We start from the raw sequence: 12,009 nt of genomic DNA, 5'->3' as shown, positions 1-12,009 counted from the left end.
CTATTATACATTTGAGTTAAAATATTTAAGTTATATATTTATTAATTATTATAAATTATATAAATTGATAAATAAAAATGTATAAATTCGGTATGCTTTTGTTACATGCAAATCCAAAACCTTAGAAATATATAAAACTAAACCGTTGGTTTTTTTGTTTTAGATCAGTTTATTCGGTTTGGTTTTTTGTTTCATACACACCCCTCATATTTGTGTATAATGCTCTATTCAAAATTGCTTGATTAAGATACCATGATTACTAAATATTTTGCTGTTTATAATATTATCATTATGACATTGTTTGAAGATGATTTAACCGACAAATGGGGAAGAACGGTAGTTGGTTATCTGCTGTAAAGAAAGCTCTAAACCCTTGTGATTCCAAGGAAAAGAAAGACAAGGCATGTTCCTCTTATAATTTTGCTTTTTTAAGTTCTTTTTTTTTGTCTACAAGTTGTTCTATGAAATACCAATGTGAGTTTAATAATACAGAAATCCAGTAAAAAGAGTTCCAAGAAATACTGGTTTGGAAAGCAAAGGAGTGTAGATAAAGATTCATCACAAACAGAAACCACATTAGTGATTCCCACAGAAGCCGAAAATGAACAAAGCAAACACGCGTATTCAGTCGCGTATGCCACTGCTGTGGCTGCAGAAGCGGCAATGGCAGCCGCTAATGCGGCCGCCGAGGTTGTTCGCTTGACGTCCACCACACGTTTATCCACCGAAGAATTGGCTGCCATCAAGATCCAAACAGCTTATCGCGGGCACTTGGTATGTTATATAACACAACAAAAGGTTTTAACTTTTGAAACAAGCTTTTGATGTATGCGGTCACATTGTTTAAGGCGAGGAGGGCGTTGCATGCTCTGAGGGGGCTCGGGCGGTTGTAATCAATGGTTCAAGGTCAATCGGTCAAACGCCAAGCAACTTCGACGTTAAAATGTATGCAAGCATTGACTCGTGTACAGTCTGAGGTTCGGTCAAGGCGCGTTCATATGTCTGAGGAGAACAAAGTTGTCCAGCAACTGCTTTTGAAGCATGAGAAAGAGCTCAACATTAGATCTTCTGTAAGTGTACAAAACACAATAAAAGTCGTGCTTTCTTCAAACTTTTTTACATTTTTTTGTGTTTTGAGAATCAATTTATTTGGAATACAGTTGGGAGATACATGGGATGACAGTAGAAAATCTAAAGAAGAAACCGAAGCCAGTTTAAAAAGGAAACAGGAGGCTGCTGTACGTAGAGAACGAGCATTGGCGTATGCACATTCTCATCAGGTATGCTTAAATCTCTAGCTCACATAAGGGTGTTGCAATGCATGCAGCATCCGCTTGTTATACAGGTCGTATAAAGTTATACAGACCACAAAGCTTCTGAAATAATACATCAGTGTCACATCAGTGAAACAATAAAGTTATATAGGTCGTGTAACTTCTAATATACAATAAAGTTACACAGGGCGTATATATTTTTACATAAAACATCACTGTCCCATCAATGAAACAATAAAGTTATACGAGCCGTATAACTAAAACTATAACTTTAGCTGGTTGCCTTAAATGGTTTGTATAACAACTCGTATAAAACCATGTTTTTATTTTTATATGGGGTCGTATAGCATGTCAATGGTGTGCGTATAGCCTAACTTGATAACTGGATTCCTTTCTTTAATTGTCAAACAGCAAATGTGGAAGAACTCTACAAAGTCTCCGAATCCAACCTTTCTAGACTCGAACAATCCTCATTGGGGATGGAGTTGGTTGGAACGGTGGATGGCCGCCCGGCCCAGGGAAACTCAAAGCCTAACCGACAAAGAACCATCGGTTAGCCGTCAATCGCCCTCTACACCACCCACCAAGGCTCGGTCATCTAGTTCGAGGATCATGCCCGAAAGCCAAAGGGGGAGCGTGGACGGGGACTCCAAAAGCTTCTATAGTGTGCGGTCTGAGCGGGACAAGTGGCACGGTCGAGCTGGTTCGGTGGGTGATGAAAAGAGCGTTGAGTCGTCTCCTGTGGTTCCTAGTTATATGGCTGCAACGGAGTAGGCTAAGGCTCGGTCTCGGATTGCTAGTCCGGTTCATAGTCCAAGCCGATTTGGGTCAGGAAGGAAAGGTGGTTCAGAGACTGGGTCAGCCAAGAAGCAGATTTCGTTTTCGGGTTCACCTGCTAGGACCCCAAGTAGGTTCACCAGCAACTGATGATGGGTTCAAGTTTTTAACAAGTTGTTTGTTTTGAGTCATTTTGTTGTTTGTTGGTCATGTTTTTGTATGTATTTACTGTTTACTTTTTGGTATCATTTTGTTATTTGTTATGTATTGTGTTTACTTTGTATTGTTTGTTGGTTCTTTTTGTAAGTGTGTTGTATGGTGCAAAATTACAATTAAGTGATGCAAAAGAAACTTGTGTTGAAAGGTAAAATGAATAAATTATTGGATGAGAAAAAGTGGCAAGTTTTTTGTACAAGCCACGTGGCAATGGGAAAAACACCAAAGGCAAACAGTACCTTGCTATGTCGTGGGAACAAAACAGAATATTACCTTGTCCTTGATAGTTGATATGCCATAATATATGTGTTTGCTTTCTTTAATCATAAACTTTATGATTTCCAACATAAATTTATTTGGTATTATACTATTATGTTCACAACATAAGTAACTTAAGTGTTATTGTGTTTCTGTCTATAGATATGGTTTTTGATCTCTATAAGTGCCATGTGAACAAATATCATCCATCCTATGTGTCTAAATTACTTAGAAACGTTACGATACTCTCCATAATCACATCACTAGAAGTGAAACCTTAATCATTAAGACATTAACCCGAGTGCTTGGTTAAAGATTTACCCGGGAAATCATGTGACCAACATTAAATCATCAAGATCTTCCTAGTTTAGCTCAAATTCGCCTCAAGCGAAGTGTTCGAAATATACTCCACCTATGAATCCTTATGTTCATGTTCCTTTTTTTAATTATTATATATTTTTATTTATAATAAAAATATAGGGAACGTTAACGTACAAATGAAATTAACGTGCTAAACGTGAGAATCAAGTAGAGTAATTATGTAATCACATCATAGAGTATTTGATCCAAACCCTAAAAATATATAAGGTACTAACAATTACTTAATAGGTAAACGAGTATTTTACTTGTTTAGACACGTTACACGAAACATGTTAAGGCCATACTCAAATCTCAATACATGTTAAAGTGTGTAGGTTTGTGTCGTGTATCGTGTCTAAATGCCGGCCCTATTTATCACAAGAAGACAAGAAGTGTTTACTTAGTACTTAAAACGGGCCAAAATATCCATTAAAACAGGTTGAAGTGAAGCCCAAAAACAAAGCACCCACAAGACAAGAGTTCTCCACTCACGGTCGTATAGTTTAATATCTGGACGTAGAATCTTCAAGAAACCATCGTCTTCTTTCTACGTCCCAATTGTTACAAGTTACAACCACCAAATGGTAAGTTTCTTATTCAATTTAATTAATCGCTCTTATTTTTATATTTTATACTTTACTGTTTATCCTATTTGCCCTAAATTGATTTCAAATCGAGTTTTATTTTAGCTCCCTTTAGCAGCTCGATCCGATTAAACACATAAGCAGGAATCATGCTACAGCTTTTTTTTATATATAAATTGTTTAATTAAAAATAATAGAAGTTAGGGCTGTAAAGGAGGCGAAATGTTTGTGAACTGTTAGACGGGAAGTTTGTTTATGTTTGTTCGTTTAATAAAAGAAAGAACATAAGCAACGGGTTTTGTTCGATTAACTAAATGAACGAACACGGACATGGTCCACGTGACGTGACCATGTTCGTTCAATTGTGTTCGTGAACGTTTGATTTCGTTTACCTTAATGTTTGCTTTTTCATTAAGGGATTATAATACTTTTTAATGATTTTCTAATTTTGTCATATGGATTTAAGCAGAGTTATTAACTATAAAACAAAATCGTATACGAGTATTATGTGTTTAATTTGTATGTAAAATCAACATATGAATATGAATATTAAAAAAACATCAACATAGACTTGGTAGCTTGATCGAACCATTGACAATGACCATTGTGTTTGTGAACCGTTCACGACAAGTTCATTTCTTAAATGAACGAACTCGGACAAGAAATTTCACTCAGTTAGTTGTTTGTGAATTATTCACTTCTCATGTAAAAGCTTAACAAACGAACATGAACAGGGCCTTGTTCGGTTCAGTTGGTTTTATGGCCCTATGTAGGACAGAAGAAATGAACTTGATTTAGCTAAACAAATAGACTATTGTGTTGACCTTAGATAATATTTAAATCATTAATTTGCATATATCAAAACCATAATCAGATTACATTTGAGCTCTTCTATGATTCAAATCTAATATGCTGTGTATCAGGCTACCCCTTTGATTGCGGGTCTTGCCGTAGCAACAGCAGCCATGGCTGGTAAATATGGAATTCAGGCCTGGCAATCTTTCAAGGCTCGACCCCCAAGGCCCAGATCACGCAGGTTTTATGAAGGCGGTTTCCAACAGACAATGACAAGACGAGAAGCTGCTCTAATCCTTGGTGTCAGGTAAAACCAAACTTCCCCTTCATAAATATCGTCTCTGAAATATTTGCATTCTATGAAATATTTGCGTACGCTTTGTTAGATTTTGTTTATCATGTTATTGTTTAAACGGTATTTTAGACATTTGTGACATGGGTTGTTTGACAGAGAGAGTGTGGCGGAGGCTAAGGTGAGGGAAGCACATAGAAGGGTGATGGTTGCAAACCATCCAGATTCTGGAGGCAGTCATTACTTAGCTTCAAAAATTAATGAAGCAAAAGATGTAATGCTTGGAAAGACTAAGAATAGTGGATCAGCATTTTGATTTGAGTGGGACCCACTGAAAGTTCGGGTGTTTTAGTCGATTTTTGATGACCAACGGTCCATGTGGACTGTGGTAACTACAGATATTTGTATTCGTTGTTCGTTTGTTATCTCTTTAGGTTTTGTGCTTTGTTTGAACATTCATGAGATGAATCAGAACAATGGACTAAATTCGTAGACGAATTATGCTAAAGGATGGTTGATCGTTTTTGTCTAAACTAACAGGTTGACTTGTATGGTCAAACAAGCTTTGGTTTTTTATAATGTTTCTTGAAGAAAAGATTTTGAGTTTTGTGAAACGTATGAAAACTATACAAATAGATATGTTTCTTTTGATGTTCACTTGTGAAAACTTTTGAAGTTGAAGGTATTCTGGTTGATATTAACGAATTCATCTTATATTAGCAGTTTCGCACCTCGATGTTTGATGAAAAAGCGGTGTTTGCTCATAACATATCTCTAAGTCGATAAAGATTACGGTTATAATATTTAACCATCACTAACTAATATGATAATGATGATCACTTTACACTTATCTAGTTATCTTGGTAGTATGGTTGGAGAATATGCAAATGAGGATTTTCTTTGCAAAAAGGCTAGTAGTGTTGGGTGTGGTCACAGTCATAGTTTTGTTTTTTTGTTGGGAAGCAATAACCAGAACAATGAAAATGGTAACCACAAAAATTGATTTATTTCAAACACTTTTTGTATGGCTGACGAATGAGAAAATGGCCTTGTAAGCTTAATATGGAAATGCTTGTTTACCACTCATAGATACGTCGCGCCGGGTGTCTTTTCTTTATGGAATATAGTCATTTATGTAAAGGTTATTAATTTGAACGATTGATACGTGAATGATGGATAATATTTGCGATCACTTAACATCTCAATTTAAACTAAAAGGGACATGTAAGTCACTTTACGTGGATATTATTTAATCAAATTGAACAAAACCTTGTATGGATTTGTGTTCTTCCCCAAGTGGCCGAGAGTTTAAGACTGAAAATGGACAAACGGTTATATTTATGATAAGATTGCTAAGTGTGTGAGTTAGCGTTTGAAAAGAAATAAAAAAAAAAACTTTTGTTGCTTGTGCATTTGTATAAGGAGATCATACAAAAAGTTACCGTAACTATCATGTATTTACTATGTGATATGAATGTACAATATATATTATTCATGTATTGATGTGTTTTAGATGTAAGACATGTTTAGCGAGTTTTACGGTTGTAAGATTTACGTAGGGTTGCCGTATTGTAAGTAATTCATGTTGTTTCACATACCACTCAATTGGTTCACCTAGTAGGTGGTGTGTTTGGCTAAGAAATATAGTGTGACCAACTTAAGAGTGGTCTATATAAGTTGAATGAATGTTGATATTCATAAAATATTAACTTGACATTTTAAGCGTGCCCTTATCCAAGTGGGATGCACGACCGTTATATATCCACCACCATCTCTTACTAACTACAATAAATATTTCTTTTGGAAACTTTCTTGTGTTACAGTTTTCAAATTGGAAAGCTATGTTGTCTCGGATTATGTTGTTTTAACTGGGTTCAAGGTAGATTCAAGATTTGGCTTGGATGTTTCTTTGGAAAATCATACCACCGGATTTCACTTGACAGTCGTTGTGGCGCAACAAGAGTAACATATGACGGGAAGAAAACCTGGATGGGTTCGAAATTCGAACTGACAACCTCGCAAGGTGTAACTCAAATCATTCCTTCATTACCTTATTAGAGCATTCTCCCTCCCTCCCCAATATCCAAATCCAATATTACATTAAAAATCATTATATTTTCTCTCTCTTTCAATTAAATTATTATCATTTTATATATGTATCATTATTTTTCTTTCACATTCACTAACAGTCATTTGTAAAATATATTAAAAAACTTGTGATGCTAAAAGACCTATTCAAATATACAGAGGAATCATTGTATTTTCTCTCCTGCACTCAATTATTAATAACTGGGTTCAAGGTAGATTCAAGATTTGGCTTGGATGTTTCTTTGGAAAATCATACCACCGGATTTCACTTGACAGTCGTTGTGGCGCAACAAGAGTAACATATGAAGGGAAGAAAACCTGGATGGGTTCGAAATTCGAACTGACAACCTCGCAAGGTGTAACTCAAATCATTCCTTCAATACCTAATTAGAGCATTCTCCCTCCCTCCCCAATATCCAAATCCAATATTACATTAAAAATCATTATATTTTCTCTCTCTTTCAATTAAATTATTATCATTTTATATATGTATCATTATTTTTCTTTCACATTCACTAACAGTCATTTGTAAAATATATTAAAAAACTTGTGATGCTAAAAGACCTATTCAAATATACAGAGGAATCATTGTATTTTCTCTTCTGCACTCAATTATTAAAAAACCTAACTCACAAAATATAATATAGATGGATTGTGAATGATCTTAATCCACCAATAGTAATACAAGCGGGACCGAACTTGGATATGTTGAACCCAAACATTCTATCACTACACCACAAATAACCGGAAATAAATAAATAAATAAATAAATATATTGTAATTTCCTGAATTTAACAAATAAATCCAAAATCAAAATCCAAATAAATTTTGTAATTTTCTGATTCACCACCACCACCACCACCACCACCACCACAATATCCCCATTTCTACATGCACACACACTCAAACAGACTCATCCATCAAAATGCTTATGCTCCAAATATTCTTCAATCGCACCTAATCAGGTATTACAGACTTCAATCATGAAATAATATCATTATCTTTATCTGTTTCTATATCTATACATACAGATAGATTTCAACCTCACTGTACACTAACCCTGTAATTACCTTTTATCATCTATGTATATATGTATAGAAATGTCATTTAGATCGCGGATTACGCGACGAATAAGCTATATTTCGAGTTAATTGTATGCACTGTTTGCGGTTCATAAGTTAGGTATTTAATAATTAAATTATTAATCCTAATTGGAGGATTTGTAATTAAGTAGGTTTAGACTCTAGAGTTTCAGTGATGGTGAATGTGAATAGGAGTGATCCTTTGGAGTCTTTTGTTAATTCAATAGAGCTAGTGAAGCATGTTCTCGGTCCGATCGAGTCTAGTTTTAGGAAAGCTGCAAATGAGTTTGAGCATAGGTGGCCTAGTAGTAAGAACGGAAGTAAAACCGGAGCGAATGGTTTTGGATTGTTTGGTGTGAAGAAGAGGAATGATTATGGTGTGGTTAGTAAGGTGCCGGTTAAGACGTGCGTAGGGAAGGTTGGTGTGTCGAGGAATGAGTTAGATGTGCAGGATTACGGTAAAGAAGATGGAAGTTGCGTTAATTGTATGCAGTTTGTGGTCACTTGGTCTTTGCTGGTTAGTAGTTTTGTGCAGGCGTTGCCGGTCCCGTTTAGAAATGGTAAAAAGAAGGTGCAGAAGAAGACTAATGGTGATAAGTTTTGTATGCGTGTGAACAAGTACAACTCAAATATTTCTAGAGATGGAAATGAGTTTATGGCTAAAAAGGCATTCCCGGAAAGTAATTTAAGTGATCAAAAGTGGTCAAAGTTGGAAGATGAGGTGGTTTTAGTGCCATGTGAGGAAACTTTGAAAAGTAAAGATGAACATGGTTTGTCGGTTGAGCACTTTATTGGGTTCGTTCTTGATCAACTGACTTAAAATCTACAGAAGTTTGAGTTTAGTTCTCAAGAAAGTGGAAGTTTGAAGGCTGTTGGTAGTATTTTGGAAGGTAAAAGATCGGAATTCGGTGGATTTCTAGGGAATTTGAAGTTTGCAAGAGTTGGAGGCGTTCCATCAAGTATCGTTGACATAACTTCTCCTGTTAAGGATGATAGTGATGACACGGTTAGGTTAAAAGTTACAGAAGATAATGTAAGCAGATTTACACGAAAGATGGCTTTTGGATTGCTAAGTATACCTTTATCAAATATGGAACGTTTAAGATCGACTTTGTCTACTGTTTCTTTAACCGAGTTAATCGAGCTTGTACTGCAGTTAGGACGGTCAGCCAAAGACCATCCTGATAAGAAGAAACTTTTCTCGGTCCAAGATTTCTTCAGATACACAGAAGCAGAAGGTACGCCTCTTAACCACCAAAAAAGATGACTTTGGCACTTTGCATATGTGGCATTTTTTTATACATGATTTTGTTACAGGAAAGAGGTTTTTTGAGGAGTTAGATAGAGACGGTGATGGGCAAGTAACTCTAGAAGATCTTGAAGTTGCTATTAGAAAGAGAAAGCTTCCTAAAAGATACGCGCATGAATTCTTGCGTCGCACAAGACGACACTTATTTTCAAAATCATTTGGTTGGAAACAGTTTTTATCTTTAATGGAACAAAAAGAACCAACAATACTTAAAGCCTACACAAGTCTTTGCTTAACCAAATCCGGTACACTGAAAAAAAGTGAAATCTTGGAATCATTAAAGAATGCAGGACTTCCTGCAAATGAAGATAACGCTGTTGCCATGATGCGGTTTCTCAAATCCGACACAGAAGAGTCGATTTCTTATGGACATTTTAGAAACTTTATGCTACTTCTCCCATCTGACCAGCTTCAAGAAGATCCACGGTAAATATGGTGTAATGGTGCTGATGGGCCCCTCTACAATAATATTATTTTATTAAAGTTTTCTAACCGTTTGATTAAAATTACAGGAACTTATGGTTTCAAGCTGCCACCGTTGTGGCAGTGGCACCGCCAGTGGAAGTGCCAACCGGAAGCGTTTTGAAATCTGCATTAGCTGGTGGTCTTTCTTGTGCATTATCTACATCTCTAATGCACCCTATAGACACAATTAAGGTAAGTTGTTATGATTTTTTAAATAACTTGTAACGGTAGGATTTTATTTAAGTTCCTTGTGTGTTATCCCACTTCAGACTCGAGTACAAGCATCAACACTTAGTTTTCCACAAATGATTGCAAAGCTTCCAGAAGTCGGATTTCGTGGAGTATACAGAGGCTCTGTTCCTGCAATTATAGGACAATTTTCAAGGTGTTACATTCATTTCTTTTATTCTTTAATGAGTTTATTACGCTTCTCATTCTTTAGGCATATAACAAGTTTCTGGTTTCATCCTTAAACTAAGGAAATAACAGGAATAATCGTCCTTTATGTTTTGTTTCATCATTTCCACTAACGGGTGTTAAATATGTTTGTTAAGTCGTGTGCAAGGCATATGAGGGTAATCTGGTCATTTTACTTTGTAAAATATAAAAATTTATGAATTCACTAGATAGAACCTAGCAGTGCACACGCTTGAAGAAGAAGGGTAAAACCCAATCCAATTCATCGATACCAATTAGTTCCGACGTCTATCTGGTTTAAGTACAACAATCAAGTCAACAACTAATCAAAGACACCCTATACTATTCAACTATTACAAACTAGTCCCACTATTTTGATACCTAACAAAAGAGAGTGGAGAGACAGGGTTTATGTTTTTGAACTTTTTAATTAACTGTTTTCATTAAAGGGGGAAAAATGAAAATGACCAGATTACCCTCCTGGGCATTGCACATGACTTGACTTAACATACAAATTTAACTCCCGTTAGTGGAAAGGACAAGCATGTGAATATTTTAAAACATAAAGGACGATTCTTGTTATCTTCTTAGATTAAGGACGAAACCTGAAATTTATTGAAGTGTAATTTACTCACTTTTAGTTTATTGAACTATTGACACACAAATCATTTGGTTAATCTTTTGTTGCAGCCATGGATTACGTACCGGAATCTTTGAAGCAAGTAAGATCGTGTTGATAAACGTTGCTCCAACACTTCCAGACCTACAAGTAAACACTAACCAAACCATCAATTTTTTATCCAGAAAAAATATTATTTATATGGTTGTGATGATATGCTGTTATTTTCCAGGTTCAATCTGTAGCATCATTTTGTAGCACGGTTTTGGGGACAGCAGTTAGAATTCCATGTGAAGTATTGAAACAAAGGTTACAGGCTGGCATATTTAACAACGTGGGAGAAGCAATCATCTGCACATGGCAACAAGACGGTCTCAAAGGTTTCTTTCGTGGGACCGGTGCTACTTTATGTCGTGAAGTCCCGTTTTATGTTGCAGGCATGGGACTTTATGGAGAATCCAAAAAGGTAATAAAATAATATTCATTGTTCACATTTCAAGATATACTTTTAGTTGGTTGGTTACAAAGTTTTGCATCATTATTCAGGTTGTCCAACGAGCACTAGGACGAGAACTTGAACCATGGGAGACGATTGCAGTTGGAGCCATATCTGGTGGTCTGGCTGCGGTCAAGACAACACCGTTTGATGTGATGAAAACTAGAATGATGACTGCACCTCAAGGGCGGCCCGTGTCAATGTCAGTGATTGCAGTGTCTATTCTTCGTCACGAGGGCCCACTTGGTTTGTTTAAAGGTGCTATACCTCGGTTCTTCTGGATTGCACCGCTCGGTGCCATGAACTTTGCTGGTTACGAGCTTATGAAAAACGCTATGTCGAAAACCGAAGAGCAGCAGAGTCTAGAACAGCAAGTGGCCGAGCAGCTTTCACGGAAGTAGTAAGTTTTTGTTTTATTTGTATCGATGGTATGTGAACGCTACGAGGAAGTTTTGAACGTTTCCATTATTAAGTAGCGACACATGATACAAATTTTATTTGCCAGACACCTTCATGTTGTTTGGCTAGTTAATTATAGGATGCTACTTATTTTATGGAAATAGCAATGGCCTTTTTTGGGCTTTCTATGTGTTTTATGTGTGGTTTGTTTAGGAATTTTTTAAGAATTTTATGAGAATTTGGGTTAAAAAATTGGCGCCTTAAAATTAGGCTCAAGCCTTTTTCGTATTGAATATGGACCGGCCCGGCTAAGATCTTGGTTGGAATTGTTACCTATGCAATTGTTTACAAGTGACAAAAATCTCTTGTGGTACCATGATGACGTTGATATAATGAGCTACTTATATTACATGTATAGGGTGTATTTGTTCTGTGCATTTAAGAGATGATGTGTTTGGATGCCGTTTTCCTAACAGCGTCGACCCCTAAAGTGTGCCGGCACTTTCATGGTCCAGTCTTGTAATCTTGAGAAGGAACAACTTTGGACCACAGTTTTAGAGGGTGTTTAATTCGTTAAA

General features: G+C 36.2%; 1 protein-coding gene and 2 pseudogenes across 3 annotated transcripts; all 3 read left to right on the top strand.

Annotated features, from left to right (window-relative positions):
• The first annotated feature begins 316 nt into the window (after nucleotides 1–316).
• On the top strand, nucleotides 317–2,517 carry LOC143574906 (protein IQ-DOMAIN 3-like; annotated as a pseudogene). Its single transcript, XR_013142675.1, has 5 exons — nucleotides 317–401; nucleotides 493–774; nucleotides 849–1,070; nucleotides 1,161–1,280; nucleotides 1,686–2,517. The product of XR_013142675.1 is annotated as a protein IQ-DOMAIN 3-like (transcript).
• Nucleotides 2,518–3,335: 818 nt separating this feature from the next.
• On the top strand, nucleotides 3,336–5,076 carry LOC143574904 (mitochondrial import inner membrane translocase subunit TIM14-1-like). Its single transcript, XM_077059408.1, has 3 exons — nucleotides 3,336–3,469; nucleotides 4,393–4,571; nucleotides 4,716–5,076. Exons 1-3 carry the CDS (start codon nucleotides 3,467–3,469, stop codon nucleotides 4,870–4,872), a joined length of 339 nt encoding a protein of 112 aa, XP_076915523.1. The 5' UTR covers nucleotides 3,336–3,466; the 3' UTR covers nucleotides 4,873–5,076.
• A 2,452-nt stretch (nucleotides 5,077–7,528) lies between these two features.
• LOC143574890 (calcium-dependent mitochondrial ATP-magnesium/phosphate carrier protein 1-like) lies at nucleotides 7,529–11,616 on the top strand (annotated as a pseudogene). Its single transcript, XR_013142672.1, has 7 exons — nucleotides 7,529–8,964; nucleotides 9,044–9,461; nucleotides 9,548–9,692; nucleotides 9,770–9,885; nucleotides 10,608–10,686; nucleotides 10,769–11,002; nucleotides 11,083–11,616. The product of XR_013142672.1 is annotated as a calcium-dependent mitochondrial ATP-magnesium/phosphate carrier protein 1-like (transcript).
• The last annotated feature ends 393 nt before the right edge of the window (nucleotides 11,617–12,009 follow it).

Source organism: Bidens hawaiensis, unplaced genomic scaffold (genome assembly GCF_021521415.1).
Source record: "Bidens hawaiensis isolate Kalapana, Puna unplaced genomic scaffold, B.hawaiensis_p1.1 tig00027138_1, whole genome shotgun sequence".
Taxonomy (NCBI): Eukaryota; Viridiplantae; Streptophyta; class Magnoliopsida; order Asterales; family Asteraceae; genus Bidens; species Bidens hawaiensis.
The sequence above is the reverse complement of the archived record's forward strand: the minus strand, read 5'-3'. Positions and strand labels throughout refer to the sequence as shown.